Raw genomic sequence first — 26,313 nt, 5'->3', positions numbered from 1 at the left:
AGAAAACAAACATAAGACTAATCTGCCTTGCTTGGCTATTACTTACAATTTTGAAACATGAAAGACTGATTCAGAAAGCTTGGGAAGGCCTGGATGTACATCTAGTCCCTCTCAGAACCCAGAGAGAACAAAGAAAAAACCCAGAAAGCACAAACAAAGGCTTCCCTCCACCGAGATTTGAAAGTATCTTGTCTCGTGATTGGTCCTCTGGTCAGGTGTTCCAGGGTTACTGCTAGTTAATCCTTTACAGGAAAAAGGGACATTAACCCTTAACCATCTGTTTATGACAAGGGGTCTATTTGTTATGATGCTTTTAATTTTATTCTTAACACTATCTTCACTTGACTGCAGGTGCCTTAGGTATCTTTGTTCCAGTTTTCTCATTCACCATGTCATAGTTGTGGTGTCCATGTCATTACACATTTAGTCATGTAAATTCCTCGAGAGTCCTCAGACTTGCCCTTGTGCTACTGTGTAACTAATCTCCAGTTTTCATGTCTAAATATGTGTGTTGACCAGAACTGTGTACTTTGATGTACCATACAATGTATTAACTGAATTACACAGCATTTTTAGCTGAAGGAGGCTTCCTCCATTTCTAAAACATTATTCTTGGCTATACTACTATAATGTTTGGCAGCCTATTTTAAGGATGAGAGACAGCTGCAGGTACTGGCAGTCCACAGAATGCATAATTAAGAGTAACTGATGCATATGATACTATAATTCAACAGAAAAAAAAACATCTGGCACGTACTATATTTGTCATATGAGAGTTTTGCAATAGGTACTTGCTGCAGCTGGCAGATTCATCATCCATCTGCCAAAATACTAAACAGCTCACTTTTTGTTTTCTACTTACTTTGCAAAGACAATATTGAATAGAAACTGATTTGATCAACTTTTTTAAAGCTTTTGTCTCTTTGTTTTAATATTAATTCTAATTTTTGTAATAAACAGAATGGATCATCTCTTTAGCCCAGTACCTTTATTGTTCCTTGTCATTTATAAGGCTAAATCCTTTCCTGTAAACATGTTTTAGTATGACAATCAGAAACCCTGTGAGGACATCAGAAGGTTTAGGCCCAAAAATGAGCATTAGTGTACTATGGAAGTATATTGAGTAAGGTCTTTTATGAAAGCTTGTAATGCTCAGAACTTCATGGTTCTTATGAGTTATATACAGACTATAATTATAAATTTATGTATTTGTGTATATGGAGAATTGTGCTAATAATTGCAGTTTTACCTCACAGCAGGGCTGCAAGCAATGAGACAGGGAAAGGCACCTCACAAGCCAGGTGTTTACACAAAACTAGACGCAAGTATCAATCTGCTGTGCAACCCAGGAAAACAGAGTGGTGGACCATTAAAGTTAATGGAAAGTTACTGAGGTATTCCGGCTGTCAATTCGAGGGAATTTTCCTGACTCTGAGTAACCATGAGTCACTATGCCAGGAGAGGGTAGGGGCAGCTATTTAAAAAAGGAGGCTTGAAACTGAAGTTTTCATCTAGAAACTGAGGTACAGCCTCTTGGCAAGAAGCTGTCTGTGAAATGTTAGATCCCTCCTATAGCTAGTGCGTACACTGGAAAACTGTTCAAAGGCAATAGAATCCCTTTTCTTGTACAAGCTGTTTAATATGGAAGTGTAAAGCCTGAGATGGCATCTTTGTTTGTTTTCTGTGTAACTTAGAGGTGTTTGCCTTCCCTTGCTATTTCATCTTTGAATATGCAGTTTTTCTATTAAATAAACTTTTTGTTTATTTTTACCCCAGCAGGCATCTGGGGCATAAACTGTGGAATGTATGTGCCAGAGTAAACTGATGGGGGTGGAGGGCTGGTTTAATCCCTTTGGAGGTGATGAACCAGAGGGGAATAGTCTGAATGTCTGGTAGTGCAGAACTTGGGAAGACTTGGGACTGTTGGAGTGACCCTGCAAGGAGTAACTAGGCTGTTGGAAATCAGGGTGAGACCTTGTGCTGATGTCAGGGATCTGAGCCATGACAGCATACATTAAGGCATCCCAGTGTTACAGGGTAGCCAGTGACAAAAACCCCTTATTGGGCTGGATGATCCCCAAAATATCACTGTGACAGTCATTACAGGAATTGCACCCTAATATCAGTGAACTGAAGTTCACACTCCGGACACTTGCTAAGCAGACCCTAACAGAGGTTCCTACTAAAAATATTTTCTTGGTGTAGCACTGTACATGATCACATTCACTCTGATAAAGTCTGTGCTGTTGAATGTGCCAGTTCCACACTTCATCACACAAGTGTAGAAGGAATAGATTATTTTTCAATGACTTACTTAGTATTTTGAATTCAGAATTATTCTTTGGACCTTAAAGTGATATTTTAAAAGGTGGTATTTGATTATTTAAAATGAACAATTTCCTTATTTTCCAAAAAAAATTGTTTTATCAGTATGTGTGTAGTTTAATATTAGCTGTATTTAAATACAGACACAGCCCATACAGTTAGTAATAGTTCATGCATAAGTAGCTTCCATAAGATACCCACTCAATGATGATGTACATCCCAAGCTTCTGCATCCAACCATCTTCTGACTTCTCTCCTCTCCTCCTCAGGTTATTTCTGTTTCTGCCTCAGTAGCTATTGTTGTCTTCTCTTTCTAGACCCTATTCCTAAAAAAAAAAAAAAAAAAAAAATAAAGAAACTAGGAGATATGAGGAGAAGGCTGGGAGAGACTTCTAATATCTCCATGTCTGGCTTCAGTACACAGGAGCAGGAAAATCAGCTAAATTAAGACATAATACGGGATGATGGAACAACACAAGCTAGAAAATTGGGTTGAGGTATTAGAGGAACAATTGAAATAATTGTGCATGAATCCAAGGAGTCTGGGCAATAAAATGGAGGAACCGGAATTACTTTTGCAGGAGGTCAAACCAGATATATAGGGATTACATAAAAATAGTGGAATAGCACCCATGACTGGAATAGTAGAAATGAAAGGTATTTTCTGTTTAGGAGAGATAAGAATAAAGGTAAAGGTGGTAGGGTAGTGCTGTACATCAACAAAGTGATAAACTGTAAAGAAGTAAAAAGTGATAGCATGGACAAAACAGAATCTGTTTGGGTCAAAAATCTCTTTGGTGAAGGACTGTAAAAGAGGTTCTGTAACGCTAATTTTAAGGATCTGCCATAGACCCTAGCGCCAGATTCAGGTATGGATAGTGGTCTCTCTCATATTAGAGTGATAAATACTACTGAGTATTGTCATAATCAGGGGACTTTATCTTCCTGGGTATAGATTATATATTCTAATGCTGCTAATACTGGTAGAGCCTACTTATTCCTAGATGTGAAAGATGACAGTTTTCTTCAACAAATCATCCTGAACCAAAAAGAGGTGATGACCATTTTTGTCTTGGTAAGTACTGAGGACATCAAAGAAGATCTGATTATAGGAAATAACCTTGGATCAAGTGATCATGAGTTGATTACATGATTTCAGTGAAATAGCAGGATAATCAAAACCAGAGAATCAACTCAGTTTTGATTTCAAAAGGGCAGACTTTGTGAAATTTAAGGGAATTGCTGCAGTTAAAGTCAGATAGATCAAAGAGCTCAAGGATTTAAATCCCAAGGAAAAAGGAAAAAAAACTTGTAGAGAAAGCTTCCAGACCCAGATGGATGAACAGCTACCTCAAAAAGCTTATTAGGAGTAAGCAAAGAAAACTACATTGTGGAGGTTAGAAAATGTAAGAATGACGTAAAGTTACTAAAAGTCAAACTGAATTAGCTCTTGCCAAGGAAATTAAAATAAATAATAAGAGATGTTTTACAGTGTTGTAGTCATGTTGGTCCCAGGTTATTAGAGAGACAAGATGGCTGAAGTAACAGCTTTTATTGGACCAACTTCTGTTGGTGAAAGAGACAAGTTTTTGAGCTACATACTTTGGGCTGCTATGCAGTGTGGATGGTAAGGAAATTAAAGATAATCTAGGTATGGCCCAAAAATAAATGAATACTTTGCCCCAGTTTTAAGTAACAATTGTGATATTGAATGTGTGTATAAAGACGGTATGGCTGATAGAAATCAGTGTCTAGAAATGGAAATTACTACATATGAGGTGGAAGAAAAACTTAGAGTTTTAATGAGCGCAAATCAGGGAGAACCAGATAATTTGTATCCAGAATACTGAAAGAACTGGGCAAGAGATTGCTAGTCTGGTACGTATTGGGTTTCTGGGAACTAGGCGGGTGGAAGCCCACCCAATGCTAAAGGATCCCCCCCAGCCTAAGAGGAGGATCTACTGGACCTCAAAAACCCAACTGATTTCGGAAGACAACTAATAAAAGAACAGGAACAGGAGTGCGGTCAGAGGGTCATAAGAAAGGAGCCTGGCGGGGACACCGAGCAGAGAACCCCAGACAGCACCCACTGCTCCTCGAAGGCATCAAGGGAACCAGTAGACGCCGTCCAGAGGAACTCTGCGAGGATGTGTGAACGGACAGAGGATCAGAAACAAGCCACATTGGCCAACCTCCTCTCCCTGGTTGTGTAGATGGCCATTTTAGCCAGGGCAAGGAGGAGGTTGACCAGGAAGTCCCGCGACTTTGTGGGACCATGGATAGGGAGTGTATAAAGGAGGTGGTGAGGGGAAAAGTGCAGCCAGAAACGTAACAGTATATTGGTGAGGAGCCGGTATAGAGGCTGCAACCTGGCACACTCTAAGTAAACGTGCACCAGGGACTCCCTCACAGCGCAGAAGGGGCAGGTCTAGGGCAATGGTAAACTGTGCCAAACACCCCCTAGTGCTCACAGCCCTATGAAGGAGCTGCCAGCAGAAATCCCCGGCGGGCCCTGGGTCCAGGGTAGAGTATAGGCTGGCCCACCGGGGCTCCTCACCCTCAAGAGGTGGCAAGAGGTCCCGCCACTTTGTGTCAGGGCAGAACACAAGGGTGAGGAAGTGAAAGGTGTGGCGCACGAGCGTGTAGAGATGTTTCCTTGGCGCGGTTTGGAAGCGAACCGGCTGCAGATTGTGCAGCCGGCTTGTGGAGAAGGGGTGGGGGGAGCCGGTCGGGTCCATGAGGCAGGGGCCCAATGAAAAGATCCGCAGGGCCCGGGGTGGAGGGTGGGTGGGGCGTACCCTCGAGCAGGACCTGGTCAAGGTAGGCCCAAGCAGCAGGCGGCAAAGTGGCCTTCACCTCCTGTATTATGTATCAGAGGGGTAGCCGTGTTAGTCTGGATCTGTAAAAGCAGCAGAGAATCCTGTGGCACCTTATAGACTAACAGACGTTTTGGAGCGGTAGTGGGTGACATACCATTCGTCAGACACAAGTAGTGGAAATGTTCAGGGGGTAGGTATATATATGCCTAGCAGGCAAGCTAGAGACTAACGAGGTAGTTCATCAGGAGATGGGGCCCTGGTCTAGCAGTTAGAGATGTGAAAACCAAGGGAGGAGAAACTGGTTTCTGTAATTTGCAAGCCATTCCACAGTCTTTGTTTAGTCCAGGAGCTGATGGTGTCAAATTTGGCAAATGAACTCAGACTCAGGCAGTTTTCTCCTTCTGAAGCTGCGTCCTGAAGTTTTTTTTGCTGCAGGGATGCCACCTTAGGGTCTGCTATGAGTGTGGCAGGGAGGTTGAAGTAGCTCTTCCTACAGGTTTTTGTATATTGCGCATTCCCTGATATGTCGTTTAGTGTCCATTTAATTTTTACGTAGTGACTGTCCATTTGGCCGACTGTACATAGCAGAGGGTGCATGCTGCATATGATGGCGTATACTTAACATTGGTGGACGTGCAGAGTGAATGAATACCAGTGATGGCTCGTGGCTGATCTGTTAGGTGTCCTGCGATGGCTCGCGGTGGTGGTAGACATATGTGGGCAAGTTGGCATCGAGTTGGTTTGCATGGATTGGTTCCTGAGGTGAGTTACTATGGTACGCCGTGTGGCTCAAAGTTCTGGTGAGAATACGTTTCAGGTTGGGCAGGGTTTGTCTGTTGGGGGCAAGATTGGCCTGCCACCCAGACCTGTTGAAGTTGGGATCCGTTGTCAGGATGGGTTGTAGATCCCTGATGATGCGTTGAGGGGTTTTTAGCTGGGGCTGTATGTGATGGCCAAGTGGAGTCTGTTGGTTTCTTTTTGGTTGTCTTGCTAGTAAGCAGGCTTTGGTACACGCTGGCTCTGTTGATCTGTTCCTAATTTCCTCGAGCGCGGGTAATTGTAGTTTGAACTAAGTGCGAACGCAATCATCAACAGCCTCAGAAACCACACACTGAAATCATCACAAGAGCTGATAAAGAAGGTGCAGTTTGTCATCATGAACAGGTCTGACTACCAAAAGGAAGGCCGCCAGACAACTCTCCAATACCAATTCTACATCCAACTTCCCCTCAGAATCACACGAGGAATACAATAAAGGAACTGCACCATCGTACTCGAACTTCCCCTACACTAACACCGATGGAACAATCAGCTCCTAGAGCCGCCCCCGACAGGGTTATTCTATCACGCCACAAATTCCACCAACGCCGGCAAATCCTGCGGACGCCCATCATCTCGGGCATTGGCATACTCCACTGAAGGACTGTCTGATATGTGACTCTCTTTCTCTATCTCAACTAGTCCACGCACTTGGAAGGATTTCAGCTATCTCCGTGACATACTCTGAATCTTTCTTGAGCGAAACTAACAGGCATTGGTCACCATCTCCCAGAAAACACCATCGCCCCAGATGTAGAGGCTCTGTACACAAACATCCCACACAAACACAGTGGATATAACACAGCTGTAGGAACAGTATCGCCTGATGATCCACAGCACAGATGGCTGCTGAGCTCTGTTTTACTCCCGACTGGACAATTAACGAAGAATCACAACTATTTCAAGTTTGGATAGACAATATATATCGCCAGATCAGGCTCGCTAACCTAGAGGCCGGCGCTGGCCCGAATAACGGCCATTTTAACTGCTGACCTGTTACAATGAGAGCTTCTCAGTTCTTGTCACGATCAGTGCCTTCGCTCTAACCTACGCTACACTTGATGGAACCAATCTTCATCATTTGGACCATGGAAGGAGACTCGGTGGAAAGAAAGAATTCCACACACATTTCAAATACGTCCACCCCACCATCAACCCAGCCTGAGACCAATCTACACAGGAGGTATTTCTAGACACCAAGTGAAATAAGTGATGGTCACATTAACACACCCTATATTCGAAACCTCGACCGCACGTTGATGGCCTATTATCTCAGCTCATCCCAGCACATCAACGATCCATTTCTACAGCAAGCACTGAGTACAACCGCATCTGCACAACCCGTCAACAGAGACCAACACCTACAAAATCTCGCACCAAGCATTCGTCAAACTACAAATACCGACAGGAAATTAGGAACAGATCAACAAGCCAGACGTAGACCAGAAGCCCCTACTACAAGGAAAACCCAAGAAAGAAAACACCAAGGACTCCACTGCCATAATATGATCAGCCCCAGCTAAAACCCTGCCACGCATCATCAGGGGATCTATACTAACACCTCCTGCACAACGATCCCAAACTTTCCACAGGTCTTGGTGCAGCCAATCCATTGCCACAGACAACCCGCCAACCTGAAGCGTATTTCACCAGCAACTGCACACCGACCATAAGTAACTCTACTCAGGAACCAATCCATGCAACAAACCTGCGAGACAACTCCTGCCCACATCATACATGCGACGCAATCGGCAGGACCCTAACCAGATCAAGCCACACTATCGTACTGTTTCATTCACCTGGCAACCGTCCACACAATGTAATAATACGCCATCATAATTGCCAAGCAATGCCCTCGCTAGTACATCGCCAAACTTGGACAGTCACTCGGAAAAGGATAAATGGGACACAAGAATTTCAAAGATATCAGGAATGGCAATATAACAAAAACCTGTAGGAGAGCACTTCAACCTCGCTCGGCCATACTATAAGCAGACCTTAAGGTGGCCATCCTGCAGCAAAAAAACTCAGGACCAGACTTCAAAGAGAAAACAAAATTGCTGAGCTTCAGGTTCATTTGCCAAATTTGCACCATCAGCTCGGACTAAACAAAGACTGACTTGGAATGGCTTGCCAATTACAGAACCAGGTTTCTCCTCCCTTGGTTTCACACTCTACTGCTAGAACGGCCCATCCTCCTGATTGAACCTAACCTCGTTATCTCTAGCTTGCTTGTAACATATATATACTACCCACTGAAAATTTCCACTACTGCGTGAACGAAGTGACGAAGTGGGTATTCACCCACGAAAGCTCACGCTCCAAAACGTCTGTTAGTCTATAAGGTGCCACAGGATTCTCTGCTGCTCCTGTATTATGCGTCGGGGAGTACAAAGCCTTGAGAGCCCCATGTGCCGAGCGAGCATCCCCGGTCGTAGTCCAGGAGGTCTCCGACCCTGATGACTTCCGCCAAGACCACCCTCTGGCACACCGCGAGGGACTCTGCCATCTGCATACGGAGCTGGGGATTGTGTAGCAGGGTCTCTGCGAGGAGATCTGGCCCCTCCGTGGCCGCGACGGACCTGGTCACAGAGAATAGCTTCCAGATCCGGAGGAGGTCCTGGTAGAAGACCGGCAGCCCGGAGAGGTCTTGTGGAAGACCCCTCAGATCGAGATAAAGGAGCTGCCAGTCATATCGGAGCCCTCGGAAGCGGCGCAGGAAGGCGTGCGCCAGTACTCTCCATGCTGGACTACCCGCACCGTAAAGAAGCCGCTGCAGGGCCTGGAGGCGAAAGACATGGGTAGCAAGGATTTTTAATTAAACTATCTATTCGGTGTTATAGTACCATATAATTTAAGAATAGCTAAACATCATGCTTATATTAGCAAGTGGTAAAGAGTGATGCAGTCAATTACAGACTTGTTAGTCTGACCTCAGTTGTGTTCTTGGTTTTAGAACAATTCTGAAGGAAAGAATAATTAAATTCATACAGGTAAATGTTAAAGGGGATGTACTACAACATGGATTTACCAAACGTGGACCATGCTGGGCTAACCTGATTTTCTCCTTTGAGAAAATAACCGATTTTTAAGATAAGAGAAGTGCAGTAGATTTAATATATGTGAACTTCAGTAAAGCATTTGACATGAAATCATTAGTTAAATTAGAGAAAATGTGGATCAGTATGAACATTCTAAGGTAGATAAGGAGTTGGCTAAATGGGGGAAGGCTACCGACTGTGCTGAAAGATGTATTGTTAGACTAGAGGGAGGTTACTAGTGGAGTTCCTGAAGGATCCGTCTTGGGACCAAACTTGTTCAATATTTTTATTAATGACCTTGGCACAAAAAGTAGGTAGTGTGCTAATGAAATTTGCTGCTGACATAAAGTTGAGAGGCATCATCAATACAGAGGAGGATTGGAATATTGTACAGAAAAGATATGGAAGACTGAAGTGACAAAAATTGGATGAAATTCAATAGTACAAAGTGCAAGGTCATGCACTTAGAGTCTAATAATAAGAATTTCTGCTACAAGCTGGCAGCTTGTGATGGAGGAAGAGAGAGACCTCAGTGTGTGGACCGATCACAGGAAGACCATGAGCCATCAATGTTATGTGGCTGTGGGGGGAAAAGGGCAAATGTGATCCTAAGATGTATTAGAGGAGCCATTTCCAATAGTGATAATGATATATTAATGCCATTGTATAAGGCACTGATAAGATCTCATTTGGAACACTGTGTACAATTGTAGTCACCCTTGTTCAAGAAAGATGAATTTAAACTACAACAGCTGCAGAGAAAAGCTATTAGGCTCTCCATTCCCCTGATCATCCTATCTTATGGGAGGACACTGGAAGAGCTTGGCTTGTTTAGTCTAGCAAAAAGAAGGCTGAGGGAAGATATGATTGTTCTCTGTAAACACATTGGGATCACATATGTACCAGGTAAGGTGAAGAGCTATTTAAACTAAAGGACAATGCTGGCACAAGAACAAATGGATATAAACTGGACCATGAACAAATTCAGGCTGGAACTTAGAAGAAAGTTTGTAACCATCAGAAGGGTGAGATTCTGGAACAGACTCCCTAAAAAAGTTGTGGGGAGCTGTAAGAGGGAGCTGTACAAATTTGTGAATACAGTTGTGTGACAAGGCTGTTTGTGATGGTAGGTGCCAGGGCTCAACAGTGCTGGCACTCGCTTCCAATTTATGTCTTATGTTCCTGAAGCTCATGCTTCAGGGTTTCAGCCACTCACCATTGGGGGTCAGGAAGGTATTTCCCTCCCCCACCAATGTATTCTGGGAAGGGTTTTTTATATCTTTCCTCTGAAGCCTCAGAGATTTCCCTGGCTGGAGACAGGACATTGGGCAGAGGGGGCTAGGGCTCTGAAATGCACCAAGCATTCTCTCTCTCAGTTGCTTGGCTAGCTAGTTCTTATTCACATGCCCAGGATCTAACTGATCACCATATGTGGGGTTAGGGAGGAATTTTCTCTCAGGTCAGATGGGCAGTGATGTTGTGGGGAGGGAGGGAGTTGGCCTTCCTCTGCAGCACATTGGTGTGGGTCACTTGCCAGGATTCTGGGTATATTTCACTTAATTCCCTGCCATTAACCTCGAGCACTGGTGCATCTCAGTCCCTCCTATTCTCTGCCTGTGGCTCATAATATTCTAATCTTCTGTAGATCTCATTTACTTCAATTTCATCTTTTTAGTGTTCTAGTGCTGGGTGGTGGTGGTGGCCTGTGGTATACAGGTGGTCAGAGTAGATTATCTAGTGGTCCCTTCTGGCCTTAAACTCTATGATTCTTAGACAATCTTTTTGAGATCATTGAAGGCCCGTTATAATACAACAGAATGTGGGTTTTAGAAGCACTTTTCATACTGAACAAGCTGTTCCAAAATGCTCTGAAGTTTAACTTATAAACTAACTACTAATTACAGACAGGAGGAGAGGCTGTTTTCCAGCTGATTAGTTTCTGTTTGAAAGTTACGTTTCTCTCTCTTTTCTCCATTTGAGTGAATGGCTGTTGTCCTTTTCCTGTATCCTTTTCCACCTTACAATTTACATAATTCCTTCTACTCTTAAGTAATGTCTTACCTAAACACTTGTTGTTATAATATGCTACTGTACCTTTCTCTCTACAAGTTGTATTGCCATATCTCTGCCTACATTTTTCAAGATTAAAATGAGCAATTATATTTTATGTATTTTAGACTGTGCATCAGAGAAGTACTTCCCTGAATTGATCAATATGCTTGTTTTTTAGGTTAATCATATGACATTAATTTAGTTGACATTAGTTTATTAACATGTAAGCAGAGAACACTGCAAATAAAATTTGTATGTGTACTCAGTGTGTTTAATGCTACATTTGTATAATGTGAGTATTTATGTTGAAGACAACTCCAAGGGCTATTGGTCTTAACAAAAAATACGCCATGTCTTTGCCATCACCCTTTTTAAGAGAAGCTAGAGTTGGGATATTTTCCAACTGAGTTGTTGTGACCAATAGTCTAGTTAAAAATGGACTAAACCAGGAAAACTTCCTCAAGAAAGGATCTATTAAATGTTAGTTATTTGTTTAACAGATGCATTACTGTACATTAATCAGCTTCTTTGGTCTGATTGATAGAAGTGAGCTGAGTCGACAGAAACTTCATACACAAGAGCTGATTTCTCAGCTGGAAATGGCAAATGAAAAGATAGCTGAGGTAAGATAATGACCCTCATGGGAACCACATATTGTAGAATCTTACTGAACCTTATCCAGATGAGTTACATAGTTAGTTTATAAGTGCCTCTGAAGATTTTAGAATCTTTCTTAACTTTGCTCCCGAATCATAAAACATGAGAAGGAGAGATCCTCTTTCATGGTTACTAATATATAAATTGTGTTGTGATTCATAAAATATTATTTAAAGATCATTTAATCTTATTCATGCATGCCTTTTAAAGGTGGGCCCATTATATTCATTATGCAGTAGCATAGTAAAAAAAGGTAGTGTTCTTACCATACTATATGAGTGGTTGAGTTAACAGAATATCTGTAGGAATGAATAAACGAATGTCCCTTCCATTATACATTAAAAGTAAAGGAAGGTTTGTTTGAAGAGTATGCCTTATTAAATAATTAATGAACATTTTTGAACACCGATATGCCTTTGTCACACTTGTAGTACACCTGGGATAGCACTCTCTAAAACAGTGGTGGGCAATCTGCGGCCCATCAGGGTAATCCGCTGGCAGGCCACGAGATAGTTTGTTTACATTGACTGTCCACAGGCATGGCCACCTGCAGCTCCCAGTGGCCACAGTTTGCTGTTCCCAGTAAATGGGAGCTGCAGAATGTGGCAACCAGCACGTCCCTGCAACCCACGCCACTGTAGAGCACTTCTGGTGAAGACACCCTAAGCCGATAGGACAGAGCTCTCCCATCAGCTTAACGCTTGCCTCCATGAGAGGCAGTAGCTGTGTCCGTGGGAGAGCTTGTCCCACTGACACAGCACTGTCTACACCAGTGTTTAGGTTGGTACAACTTACATTACTATGAGTGGGGATTATTCATAGCCCTAAGTAATTTGTAGTGTAGACATACCCTTAGAGTATCTACTTACCCCGAAGTCTTCAAGTCTCACCCTCAGTTCTGTGCAAGTGCATTTAGCAATATTCAGCACTTTCCCTCCTTTGGTGAATAACCATATGATCTTCATTCATCCTGTCACAGCTAGACTTCTGAGAGTGCGTCTCAGATCCTTTTCACCATTGGTAAAGTTGGCACCTCAGTGGGACCTCAATTTTGTCCTGTCGTCATTCACTAAACCTCCCTTTGAGCCTCTAGTCACATGCTCAGTGGGCCATCTGTCTATGAAGGTGGCCTTTCAAATAGCTGTGACATCACCCAGAAGAGTCAATGAGCTGGGAGCGCTCATGGCAGACCTGCCATATGCGATCTTCTATAAGGAAAAGGTCTCGTTACTCCCTCAACCCAGATTCATCCCTAAAGTAGTTTCTGAATTTCATGAGAATCAGGTAATCCACTTACCAGTATTTTGTCTGAAATCACATGCCTTGGGGAAGAGAGAAGGTTCTCTGGATATGCAAAGTGTTTTGGCCTTTTATTACAAAGGACATTAGAAAGAAACCTAAACTATTTGTTTTCACAGAAGAGCAATCAAGGGGTCAAGCTATATTAGCACAGCTAACTGGATTTTGGGTGCGCGCGCACGCACACAATTTGAGGGCTCATTCCACCAGAGGGCAAATGATGTACCCATACTATGAGATATGTAGGTCAGTTACTTGGAGCTCTTTGCATATCTTCATGAAGCATTATGTTCTGGTCCCAGTCATCCAAGGATTCAGCTGTGTGGACAGCAGTACTACAGTCTGCTATCACTTTTGTGTCCTGGCCTCCACCTCCTGTTTGACTACTACTTGTTAATCTCTCACACGTGGAATATGCACTGGGACCATCACTCAAAGAAGATAAGAAGGTTACTTAACCTGTAACTGGAGATTCTTTGAGAAGTGTGGTTCCCATCTGTATTCCACTGCACTCCTTCCGTCCCCTTTGCTGTGAATTATTTGGACTGTGTTGAAAATGGGAAACTGGAGAGGAATCTGCCTGCATCACCTTTCATTCCCTCAGTTCAGAGTACACATGTGGACGAAAAGACACTACTTATTAAAAAAAAAAAAAAAATCCAGATTCAGGAACATGGTGCACATGCATACCCACTTATGAAATACAGATTGGGACCATCCATCTCCAAAGCACCTCCAGTTACAGGTAAGTAACCTCCATTTTATGCAGTCCCGCATCTCCCACATTTCTCATATGTATGAACTATACCCCTCCTGTCTGCAGTTTCTGGAGGCAGCTCAAAGCTGCATCACAACCTGTGCTAACCAGACACCCTTCTGCTTGCTGCCAGATCTTCTGTCTCCACATTAGTAGTTTTCCTCAGCCCCATCTTTTTCTTTTAGATTTGTTATTTTAGCGGTTTTCTGAGAAGCTAAAATATGTTTGTTTTCAAGCCTCCTGGCCTCCTCCTGGTAAGTCGTGGGGCAACAAAGGACTGCAAATATAAGACAAGACCCTTTCTAAAACAAAAAGAAGGGTTAGTGGGTTACAGATTGTTGTAATTAACCCATTAACGTCCCTTCCCCCTTTTTGTCCTATGACTCAAGAGGTGTTAATGGGCCACTCTTCCCTGAATGGTGCCTTAGAATGTGTGCTAACTACTTATGATAAACAACCTGTTCCATCTTGCATTTTTCTGTGATGCTCGGAATATCTTTCCCAGACCTGAAGAAGAGCTCTCTCTGGCTAGAAAATTTCTCTCTTACTAACAGAAGTCAGTCCAATAAAAAAATATTACCTCATCCACCTTGTCTGTCCATGACAGGATGTCAGTCATTGGCCTGCCAGAAACTTAATAATAAAACATATTTCCCTTTGAGCATTATTATGATATGTGTTTTCCCACTGGTGCCTCTTTTGAGGGCATCATAAGATCCAAATGAGGATGTTTCACCTTCAGAAAGTGTTGCAAGACCCCATAAACCATAAGAGCAATGAAACATTGTACAGCAATTTCAAAACCTCAGTTATAGCTGTTCAGACCAAAGGTTTTTCATCTATTTAATAGATAAGCCTACTTTGTGATAAACAAATGGTTCATCCTCTAGGGTATGATCCTTGACTGGAGTGAAATGTCTTGGGTCCTGTCTTGGTCAAACCTTTGATGTGGTTTGTGATGTGTAATGGCTTCTAACTTGGTAGCTACAAAGATGTCATGTTACATCTATGAATAGTCATCACTCATTCTAAATATATATTCTGTGCATCTAGATTTACCAGTGAGGATCTGTTAGGGAAAACATTGGAGAATTTAGTAGCTGAGACGGCAGAGAGATCTCTGTCCTCTGTCTCAAAGCCAGCACGGGAATCTGTTAGTTGCTACCAACGCCAAGGTTATCTAAGAAGAGACTGTTACTCTGGCAGGAAGAGAAACTCTGGAGCAGACGTTTCCAAGGAAACCTAAATGAATTTTCCTCCAAACCAACAAAGTCCTTAGCATGACAAAGCCTTTTCCTTATGATTCACCTCTGTACCCAGAGTCTTTAGTTAGCGGGTAGTCGTAATCACAGCAAGGCATAGCTCACAGGCCGTGCACCATGCAGTGCCACAATCCAGACACTGGACTGCCTCCAAGCGCATGGCTTTGCAATGACATGAGGAAAAGTTCTATGATTCTCTTGACAAATACAATTTACCTTGGAGTGGAGATAGACACTGTGGTGTCTAAGATCTACCCATCATTTAGACAGATTTCTGATGAGCCAGGATCTGGTATCCATGCTGGACAAATGCATGAGGCCAGCCATAGCTCAGTGTCTCTAGCTGCTGGGCATTCGGGTCCCATGCGTATGGGTCTCCACATGGGCAGGGTCACATTGTGTTTCCAGGCTGTCATAAACAGATAGCTAAGGGTTAATGTTTCTTTTACCTGTAAAGGGTTAACAAAGGGAACCAAACACCTGACAAGAGGACCAATCAGGAAACCGGATTTTTCAAACGCTCTAAAGGAGGAATTTGGTGGCGTTTCCCCTTGTCTTGGGTCTTTGTCTGTTTCGGTGCTCTCTCAGCTACTGAGAGGATCTATTTCCAGTCCTTCAATCTTCTGTTCCCAGTTGTAACTACAAAAGGTAGCAAAGTATAGTCTTTAAATTGTTTTGCTGTATTTGCATCTGTGTATTGAGCTGGTGGAGTCTTCATGTGTATTGCTATAAGTACTTTAATGTATTGTTTGATAAGGCTGTTTATCCCTTTTCTATTGTTTATTTATTTTCTATAAGTTGAAAACCCTGTATTTACCACTAGATTACAAGAACTGTTATTCTAGGTTTCTTTCTTATTTCTTTTTATTAAAAGTTTTGCTTTTTAAGACTGTTGATTTTTTGCTTCTAGTTGACCCACAGGACATGTGGAGAACAAAAGACAGGGGAGGGAAGAAACTACTCTCTATGTTTAACTCTCCTAGTGTCCAGGGCGGGGAAAAAGTAAGGGGGACAGAGAGCAGATCTTTTTCTGTTTCCTGCCTTTGGTTTGCCTCTTTTGGAAGAGAGGAAATGCTTCTTGGTATGTGACGTAAAGGTCATCAATAACTCTCACGGTTAGCCCAGAAGAAAATTCTGGTGGAGAGAGTGGGGGGAATGGTTGTATTTCCCTTGTTAGGAGACTTCAGGCATCTGGAGTCCTTGGGGTCCCACAGGGAAGTTTGGGACCCAAGTGTACCAGGCACTGATTCCTGGGTGGTGGCAGCCTATCAGATCTAAGCTGGTAATTAAGCTTAGAGGGTTCATGCTAGCTTCTCAGGTTATGAACGCTAAGGTTCAAATCTGAGTAGGAAGCTATGACGCAGGCCTCTTTTCTGAGAGTATGGAACCATTTTCTGGAGTGAATGTAAGACAGGGTAATGATTCCCAACCAGATGTTGGATTCCCTAAAATGATGGATGGTCCCAGAGAACATCTGCAGGAGTCTTTCAATTTGCCTTCCAGGCCTGCAGGTTCTCACAACAGATGCCAGTCTGAAGGGATCGGGAACACTTCTGGGACCCGGAAAAATGTAGGGTAGCTGGAGCCCGGCAAAAGGAATCTCATCATCAACTCTTGGACCTCACAGCTGACAAACTAACTTTACTGAGATTCCAGACGTACCTAGAGAGCAACCACATCCTGGTCTAGCCAGACAACCACAACTGCGTGCATAAGCAATGGAGACAATGGAACATGCAGACGTGACTTGCACTTCCTTAAAGGCCATACACACAAAAGAAGAACAGAACCTAAAGGCAGACTGGCTCAACAGACACAAAGTCAGCTGCTCAGGGTGATGCCTGAACCAGGAAGTCTTCACTCTGATCTCACAGACATTCGGTCTCCCCTCAGTCGACCTGTTTTGACAATCGCAAGAATTCAAACTAGCTAAAACTCTTCACCCGGGAAGCAAAACTCAGGTCTCACACATGGTCTCAAGGCCTGCTATACATATTCCCACCCTTCTCTCTCCTAGAAAAGATGAACCAAAACATAAGGCAAGAAGGATAACAGAACTCTGAACTGACCAAGGAGATACTGGTTCACTGATCTGATAACAACTGTTGCAGCTTCCAAAAAGACCTGATATCTTTTTTCCGCCTAGACCCAGATAATCATCAACTGACAGCCTGCTGTTGAAAGGGAAATGTTAACGACACTCAGCCTATCTTCCAAAATGATCCAGGCCTCTGCTATCATCCAGAACAGTTTCAACACTGAAAATCTACTCATGTGGACCAAGTTCAGTGTCTGATGCCAAGAGTGCAACAAATATGCAAATTCACAGGATCCTCAGGGTCCTTGGCAGAAGCTTCAGGTATCCAGATTGCTTAGGGCTGTCAGAACAGTCTTCCCTTAGTGGGTCCTACCACTGGTGTTGAAAGCCCTGACCACCCATCTCTTTGAGCTAGTGACTTCTTTCATTCTCTCCATGGCCACAGCACCTGACTGAGAAGCAGTGGCACACCTTAAATGTCAGACAAGCACTGAAACCTGACATCAAGTGTGTACAATCCATGAGGAGATCAGGCTTCCTATTCAGTTCCTTTCATCCCAAAGTGCCAAGGGTTTAGATTATCCAAACTATCCCATACTATCAGAGTATGCATCACTGAGGCATACAAGCCATCCAGTACACCTCTTCCAGAAGGAATCAAGGCATCTTCTACAAGATGCGTGGCAACCTTATGGGCCAAAAGAGTGTGTACTTCCACTGCAGAGCAACCCACATGATCATTGGCTAACACCTCTATCAAACACTATAAGGTGGACGTTCTGTCTCCATAGAGGCCTCCTTTGGCAGGAAGGTACTGCAGGTAGTGGTCCAGACATAACCTGGCTATTTGAGCAGTTCAGAAAAAGGGTCTTTCCTATTTCTTATGTTCACTTTTCTGACTGTTCTACTCCTGTTCTCTGCTTGCTACTTCCCATGTGTATCAGAATTGTGAGAGACGCTAGGCTGAAGAATGGAAAATTTCTTATACAGTAATTTCCTTTCTGATAGCAGCAGCATCTACCACAATTCTACCCATCCTGGTTACCTTCACAGTCAAGGGTCAGTATTTTATTTGGATAGGTACCACAGTGGCCTACCGTACATAAATAATTAGTTGGCACTGAAGTTATCGTTACTAAACATTGGTTGAGTGTTTTTCACAGCTTTGGAATGAATCATCTGGCACAAAGCAGAAGGGACTGTGGCTAGCACAGGTTGTACTGCAGCTTTGAACCTCCTCTGGAAACTGCAGATGTGGGGGAATAGCCCATACATACCAGAATTGTGATAGATGCTGTGAGCAGCAAGGAAATTATCAAGTAAGAAATTTTCCAATATTCCAGAAATGCCAACTTTTATGAGATGTCTAATGAAAATATTGACATTAATGTAACTTGATTTGAAGTCTACTTTGTTTAGAAAATTTGTGCAATCAAAAATGTAAAACAGGATTTGTGCTTTTATATAATGTTTATGAGCTGGAAATTATTCAGAATCACAAGCGTATATAATTTCCTGTCTTGTAGATGGTAAATAGTTCCAATATTTGGCATTGACCAAATTCCTTTTGCTCAGTTTTCTTACTGCAATATATATGAAACTTACAGTTGTAATAAGATCTTTCACTTATACAGAATGAAAAATTAATGATGGAGCATCAAGAAAAAGTCAACAGACTTCAAAGGCGACTACCGCAGGCAGAACAGAAAGCAGCTACAGCATCTCAACAGGTACAAAACTGTAATCAGAAAGGAACTTATTACAGCTGCATAAAAAGAGGTCTTTGAATGTTACAAGAAAAAAAATGTTATTTTGGAATCTCCCTAGGGTAGAGGTAATTGTTTATTTATTTATTTATTATACCGAGTAAAGTAGCATATCTAACTTCGCAAAATATGTCATTTCAGAACTAGAATATATTTAACCTTACTCCAAGCTTTCTTCTGATCCTTATGAGTGAGTGGAATACTTCACTTGGCCACATCAGTGAAAATCCAGTGCTTTCATGTAATATGTTTTTGGAAATAAATTAGATGTGAACTCTGTTTATGTGGTTCTCATCATATTAATGAAAGCATGTGAGTTTTTAGTAATCTTTTGCAACAAAGGAAGGAGCCCACTTATTAAGTCAGTGTAAAACTGAATCAAGACCAGAATGAGGGAATAAACTATAAAATTTAAATACCTATCACCACTGATTACACAGAACAGCTGATCCAGCCCCCTTGCAAATTGACCAGTAAGGCTGTATTCATTAGAAATAATAGCTTCATAGTAATAAAATGCAAATGTTGTGCTAGCTCCCACAGACTGGCACCTGTAGAATCTCATTTTGATTCAGAAGACAAATATGTCTTCATTTCATAGCTATAGAACTCTTTCTAGGCTTTTTTAGGCAGTGAAAGCTAGTTTAAGACAGAGACAGTTATGGGTCGGGAATTTCTAGGGCCCAACTAGATGACAGGTGTCTTAGCCTCATACTGGAAAGAGAGACAAGTTGGAATGGCAACGGAGGGGACATTTTTAATCGTGTTCTGTGTCTACTCAGTTCTGTCATATACCCTCCTACTTTTAGCTTACAATTTTCAGTCTCCCTCCACAAAAGTAAATAACTTAAAAAAGGAAACTGTGTTGCTATGTGAGGAGGAGAATGATTCTCTCTCAGACAGTTCATAATTTTGGGGAGAAAACATAAGAACAGCCACATTGGGTTAAGCCAATGGTCTGTGTAGCCCAGTATCCTTTCTCTGACAGTGACCACTGCCAGAAGCCTCAGAGTGAATGTACAGAACAGGGCAATTATTGAGTAATCTATTCCATCATCCAGTCCCAGCTTCTGTCAGTTGGAGGTTAAGGGATACATGGTCAGGGCATGGGGTAGTGTCCCTGACCATCTTGACTACTAGCCATTGATGGACTTATCTCTATGAACTTACCTAATTCCTTTTTAAACCCAATTATACTTTTAGTCTTTACAACATCCCATGGCAACAAGTTCAACAAGTGTTGTGTGAAGAAATATTTTCCTTTTTTTCTTTCAAACCTACTGCCTTTTAATATCATTGGGTGATCCCCTAGTTCTTGTGTTATGTGAAGGTATAAATAACACTTCCTTATTTACTTTCGCCATACCGATCATGATTTTTTAGATCTCTATCATATTCTCCCCCCTTAGTCATCTGTTTTCCAAGATGAACAGTCCCAGTCATTCTAATCTCTCCTCATATAGAAGCTGTTCCATACCCCTAATCTTTTTTTTCTCTTCTCTGTACTTTTACCCATACTAATTTATCTTTTTTGAGATGGGGCAGCCAGAACTGCATGAATGCAGTATTTAAGATATGGGGTGTACCATGGATTTATGTAGTGGCATAATATTTTCAGTCTTATTTATCTCTTTCCTAATGGTTCCTAACCTTGTTAGCTTTTTTGACTGCTGCTGCACGTTGAGCAGCTGTTTATAGAGAACTATCCACAATGACTCACAAGATCTTTGTCTTGAGTGGTAACAGCTAGTTTAGACCCTATAATTTTGTATGTATAGTTGGGATTATGTTTTCCAATATGCATTACTTCCCATTTATCAACATTGGATTTCATCTGCCATTTTGTTGCCAGGTTACCCAGTTTTGTGAGAACTCTTTGTAACTCTTCACAGTAAGCTTGGACATAACTATCTTGAGTAATTTTGTATCATCTGCAAATTTTGGCACCTCACTGTTCACTCCCTTTTCCACCTCATTTATGAATATGTTGAACAATACAGGTCCCAGTAACGATCTTTGAGGGGCCCTGTTATTTACTTCTCTCCATTGCGAAAACTGACCACTTATTCCTATACTTTCTTTTGTGTCTTTTACCCATTTACTGATCGATGAGAGGGCCTTCCCTCTTATCTTATAACTGCTTACTTTGCTTAAGAGCCTTTAGTGAGGGACCTCATCAAAGGCTTTCTGAAAGTCCAAGTATACTATAACAACTGGCTTACCCTTGTCCACATGATTATTGATCCCTCTCAAAGAGTTGTACTAGATTGGTGAGGCATGATTTCTTTTTACAAAAGCCTTGTTGACTCTTCCCCAACATATTTATCTATATGTCTGATGATTTGTTTTTTACATAGTTTCAACCCATTTGCCTGTTACTGAGGTTAGGCTTAGTGGCCTATAATTGCCAGGATCACCTCTGGAACTTTTTTAAAAATCAATGTTATATTAGCTATTAGCTATCATCCAGTCTTCTGGCAGAGAGGCTGATTTAAGTGATAGGTTACATACCATTGAAAGCTCATGCTCCAAAACGTCTGTTAGTCTATAAGGTGCCACAGGATTCTTTGCTGCTTATACCATTGTTAGTCATTTTGTAATTTCACATTTGAGTTCCTTTAGAACTCTTGGCAGAATACCATCTTGTCCTGGTGACTTATTACTGTTTAATTTATTAGCTTGTTCCAAAACCACCTCTACCAACAGACGCCTCAGTCTGGGTCAATGCCTCAGATTTGCCACCTACACATGAACCATTCTTTTTAGGTATCTCCCCTCTATCCTCTGCAACGAAGACTAATGTAAAAAATTCATTGTTTCTCCGCAACAGCCTCGTCATCCTTGACTGCTTCTTTAGCACTTCAATTGTCCAGTGATTGATTGGCAGACTTCCTTCTTCTGATGTACTTTAAAAAAAATTTGGCTATTAGTTTTTGTGTCTTTTGCTAGTTGCTTTTCAAATTCTTTCTTTGCCTGCCCTATTATATTTATACACTTGAATTGCCAGAGTTTATGCTCCTATTTTCCTCACCAGAATTTGACTTCCAATTTGTAAAAGATGATGTCTTTTTGTCTCTAACTGCATCTTTTACTCTGCTGTTTGGCCATGGTGGCTTCTTTTTTTTTTATCCACTTACTGTTTTTTGTGTGGTTTTTTATAATTTGGAGTATACATTTCGTTTGAGTCTCTATTATGGTGGTCTTAAATAGTCTCCATGCAGTTTTCAGGCATTTCACCCTTGTGACCGTTCCTTTTAACTTCTATTTAACTAGCATCCCCTTTTTTGTGTAATCCCCTTTTTGAAGTTAAATACTACTGTGGTGGGTTTCTTTGGCATTTTCCCCCTGCAAGGATGTTAATTTCAATTACATTATGGTCGCTATTACTGAGCATTTTAGCTACATTCACCTCTTGGACTAGATTCTATGCTCCACTTAAGACCAAATCAAGAATTGCCTCTGTCCTTGTTGGGTCCAGGACAAGTTGCTCCAAGAAGCAATCATGATACATTTTGGACATAAATTACAAAGTCAGGAGGGCAGTTTTACAGCTTAAGAATTTGATGTTTATCCAGCACCAGAATACCCTCCATACACACACCTGCCTTCCAGTAATAACATTAACTATGTTAGAATCACAAGGCAAAAATTACGGAGCTGTAAACAGTTAGCAGGAAAACTATCCTGCACATGGAACAGGTATACCATCCCTTCCTCATTAGCGTTGTGCTCTCAGATTGAACTGTTTACTACACTTCAGTAGTCTTGAATGTTACTTCCTCTAAGATTATCTGTAGTGCAACCCTCTGGAGTGCATTAGTGCTTATTAGTGGGAAAGCAGTGGATGGAAAATAGCTAGATTTGTTAGGTCCAAGGATATTAGGAGAACTGCCGTCTGACAGACAGGGGTAATAAGCAGAAATGAACAACATGGAAAATACATACAGTAGTTTTGCTTTTTTCACCTTTGCAGTAAGTGTCAGGAAGAAAGAAAACTCAAAGCTTGAAACTCAAACAGCCCCACTGCAAATTATGTCCTGAATACAAATGTTGCATATGTTTAATATGTCCTATCTACTCTGTTTCAACATTAAAGATCCCACATACCTTTTCTTAAGGTAGGAGTTTGGAGTAGGTGTTTGCCTGTGTAACTGTGACCCATATTTCATCTATCTACAATTGTGCAGTTTGCTATGTGCCACTTGTTCTCTTAGCTATTGCCCTCTACCACAAAGGTTTGCATTTCAGTGATGCAGTTTGTATAAAAAGTAGAATGTGTAGCAGTTTTGGAATGAAAGACACTATCTATAAAATATAGTATTTCTATTAAATAGCTAGTGATTGGTTTTTACTTAATAGTCTAATACCCATAAAAGACGGGTGCAACACTGAAAAATCACCACTAAAATGCAGTCCTTTAGACATACATTGCATTATTTTAAAATAATTTGAATTCTACATTTCATACATTTTATTTTAGTACAGCACAACCCCTATTACCCAATCCTCAGTCATTCAAAACTCCTTTGTATGTGAAACAGGGTCACAGCCATGGGTATATATTGAGAATTCTTTCAAGTAGGAAAATCTCAGTTATCTGTGTTTATTCCGTCTCCTCCATGGCATTTTGCTTATTGAGATTTCCATGGAAAAGTGAAACTATTGACTGTTTGTTTTTAATTGCAGCTCAGTGTGATTACTGTGCAGAGAAAAAAAGCTGCCTCCATGGTGGATCTGGAAAATATTTAAAAAATATACTTTGTTCATTGACACCACTTAAGAATTGGAAAATCTGTCAGAGGAACATGGTATTGGAGCATTAAAGCCTATAGCACATAGCTAGACTTGTGTAATTTGCACAAACATTTTCCATTCTATTTGCACAAGAGGGAATAAAAGCTGAATTGTGGCTCCTTTACAGTAAGTATAGTGAGAGTCTGCAAAATAATATAATGATTTCAAATGTAGAATGAAGCCTACCTTCATCAATGTAAAATTACACAAATGTACTGTGCATAGTATGGTGTTGCTGTTTGGTTTTTTTTTACTTCATGGCAATCATGACAAAGTAGTATTAAAGAAATATGCTGGCAGGTATAAACACCTTTACTCTATATGTACAAATGATTTGTTTAATTACATTTTGTATGACATTTTCTTACTATACAAGTGCAATGTAATAAATTATGTACTTTCTAAACAGATTGTGTGAATGGGAAAGAATGGACTGCATCCTCTTTGATGAATGAAACTGAGAAACTAGTTATGTCCTAAGTTTCAAATAGTGAGTGTGTGTGGTAATTTTGCACATGGCTGCCCTGCCTTTCACTGTTTTGAGTACACTATTTGTGGTTTTTTTCAGTTTGTTTCCTCTGTGGTGTCCATTGAAAAGAGTAAAATGTAGATACTAAACTGGTCTCTGGTACACTCAGGCTCTTCCCAATTGTACTCTTACTCTAATTGCTACTTCACAGTTGTGCCTTACCTCTGTGATCAGCTCCTTTCTCTGGGATGCACATGTATGGGAACCTGTGGCAACTGTTATTCCTAGCAGCACACTATACAACGGCCTAGGTGAAGTCATACAGAGGACTCTATAGTGATTATGCACTCCCTTGACTTTCAGATCAAAATATTCATTTTAATTCCAAAAAGTAAGAGTTCAAGGACTCTCCTGAGATTATATTTTGCCTTTTTCGCTTTGAGGATGGCAAATTCTATGCAATTATTATAAAAAGGGCATTTGAAGCAAAATTAGCATATTAGACTCTAAAAACTGTTTTCTCTTTAAGCATATATAACATTTGAAAATTCATCTGACAGACCTTGAAAGTCCATCATTGCCTGAAGTAAGTGATTTTAATTTCTTGTGTGTTTATTTGAAGGTTTTCACAATACTGTATATTTCCTCCTTCCTGGCAACATGCTTACAATATAAAGTACAATGCAACTTAAATTTATTTGGACTGATAATTCACCCATGGTTACCTGAAATTTTCCTTCCTTTGAATAAGATGCATAGATGTATCTTCAGCCGGTTTGCATCTTTAGGGGCAGAACCAGACAGTCAGTCACTGGCAGGTACGGGTCTCTCCTGCCCACGAAGAGTCTGTCAGTTAAGACAACTTCCATAGGCAAGGATAAATCTCCTCATTTAATTATCTAAGAAAAAAACTGTACTTAAGAAAGAATAACTACTGCTGTCTCCTACTACGGAGTATACTCTTAAACAATCACTTCCTCAGTTTGATGTATCCCAGTGCCAAGCCCGATTTATAACAGAACACTCTGCCAAGGGCAAGCTGGCTCTGTGAACCTGTTACTCAAAGTTGGTTTTCAAATAAGCATGGATCCACTTTCCTGTTTCTCCTTATACCTTGTAGCCACCACATACTCCAATTAATCTTTGTTCCCAGAAAACAGGCAGCATGCCAGAAACATCACTAAAAACCTAGACACTAAGCCAAAAGAGAGAGCGCATTTGAAAACCTGTGGTCTCTCACTCAGAGCACCTCACTTGCTGTCCGTCTCTTTGCATTTAAACAGGGAGCCTGAGCACCTCAGCTGATCTCATACAGAGCTAGTTTTTACTAAACATGCAAATTTTACAGTATCTGCTCTTAGTCTTTTAACATTTCTACTCTTGTCACATCACAGTGCTGCAATTCATATATTGAATTCCTAAAAGCCCATCTTCATAAAAGAGAAAAGCTGCCTGTTTTCTCATATTTTATTTCCTCTCTGATTTTATTGATACCATCAGCAATAGATGGAAGTATAATTGAAAGAATGTCCTAAAATCAAAGGAATAATTTATTTAATCAGGAACAAGCACTCTCTGGTTCTAGTAAATTAAAGATGGCTTATTGAAATGTTTACAGTTTCCACAGATGATGACCAATAAATCCAAGCTAGAGAATAACTCAGCACTATTTGAGCCATTTCTCATCAGAGCAATGGCTGGCATGGGTCAAGAAGGGGTGATTTCTAACACACACACTACAGGCTGTACATCATGAATCAGAGGTAAAATTGCCCCTTCTGTGCACATTTTGCGTGAGGTTGTGTACTGGTGATATATTGGAACTTGTAAAATAGCTTGTATTTAGGGAATATGCAGTTGAGGTATGAAGCTATAAAATAATAGATGCAACTAATACAAACCAAAAAAGGTCTGGGTTGATAGTGCTGTTCAAACTGCAAGTATCCCCAGCTTTCAGTTCAAAATGGTGTGTTGATTACAGATCTTTTATTACTGAAGGAAATTAACACATATATTGACATCATAATTATAGGCTGTACTGCCTTATAAAGCTTGTTGACAATTCCCTTTATAAGACCCTATTTTCAGTTGCTTTAGAACCCTGCTAAACTTCTTGGAAAAGTTCAGCCAAAACAATTCTGCCATTTCCAAAAACTGGGCCAGGGCAGAGTACATTTTGCTGCTATTAAGATTGTCAGGATTTGTTGTCTTTCAG

At 41.2% G+C, this 26,313-nt stretch overlaps 1 protein-coding gene across 4 annotated transcripts in view; it reads left to right on the top strand.

Annotated features, from left to right (window-relative positions):
- The window catches only part of SCLT1 (sodium channel and clathrin linker 1), a 109,157-nt gene extending 85,118 nt beyond the window's left edge, over positions 1–24,039 (top strand). For 3 of the 4 annotated variants that reach the window (XM_032776478.2, XM_075066275.1, XM_032776483.2), the window contains 3 exons: positions 11,601–11,679; positions 18,704–18,799; positions 23,522–24,039. In XM_032776478.2, coding sequence (XP_032632369.1) covers positions 11,601–11,679; positions 18,704–18,799; positions 23,522–23,584 — 238 coding nt within the window. In that variant the 3' untranslated portion in view covers positions 23,585–24,039. Of the gene's footprint in view, positions 1–11,600; positions 11,680–18,703; positions 18,800–18,976; positions 19,076–23,521 lie in introns of those variants that run through there. The other variant, XM_032776479.2, reaches the window with a different exon arrangement.
- The last annotated feature ends 2,274 nt before the right edge of the window (positions 24,040–26,313 follow it).

The sequence above is a fragment of the Chelonoidis abingdonii genome, chromosome 5 (genome assembly GCF_003597395.2).
Source record: "Chelonoidis abingdonii isolate Lonesome George chromosome 5, CheloAbing_2.0, whole genome shotgun sequence".
NCBI classification, from domain to species: Eukaryota; Metazoa; Chordata; order Testudines; family Testudinidae; genus Chelonoidis; species Chelonoidis abingdonii.
Note: the sequence above shows the minus strand (reverse complement) of the source record. Positions and strands in the feature narration are given on the sequence as shown.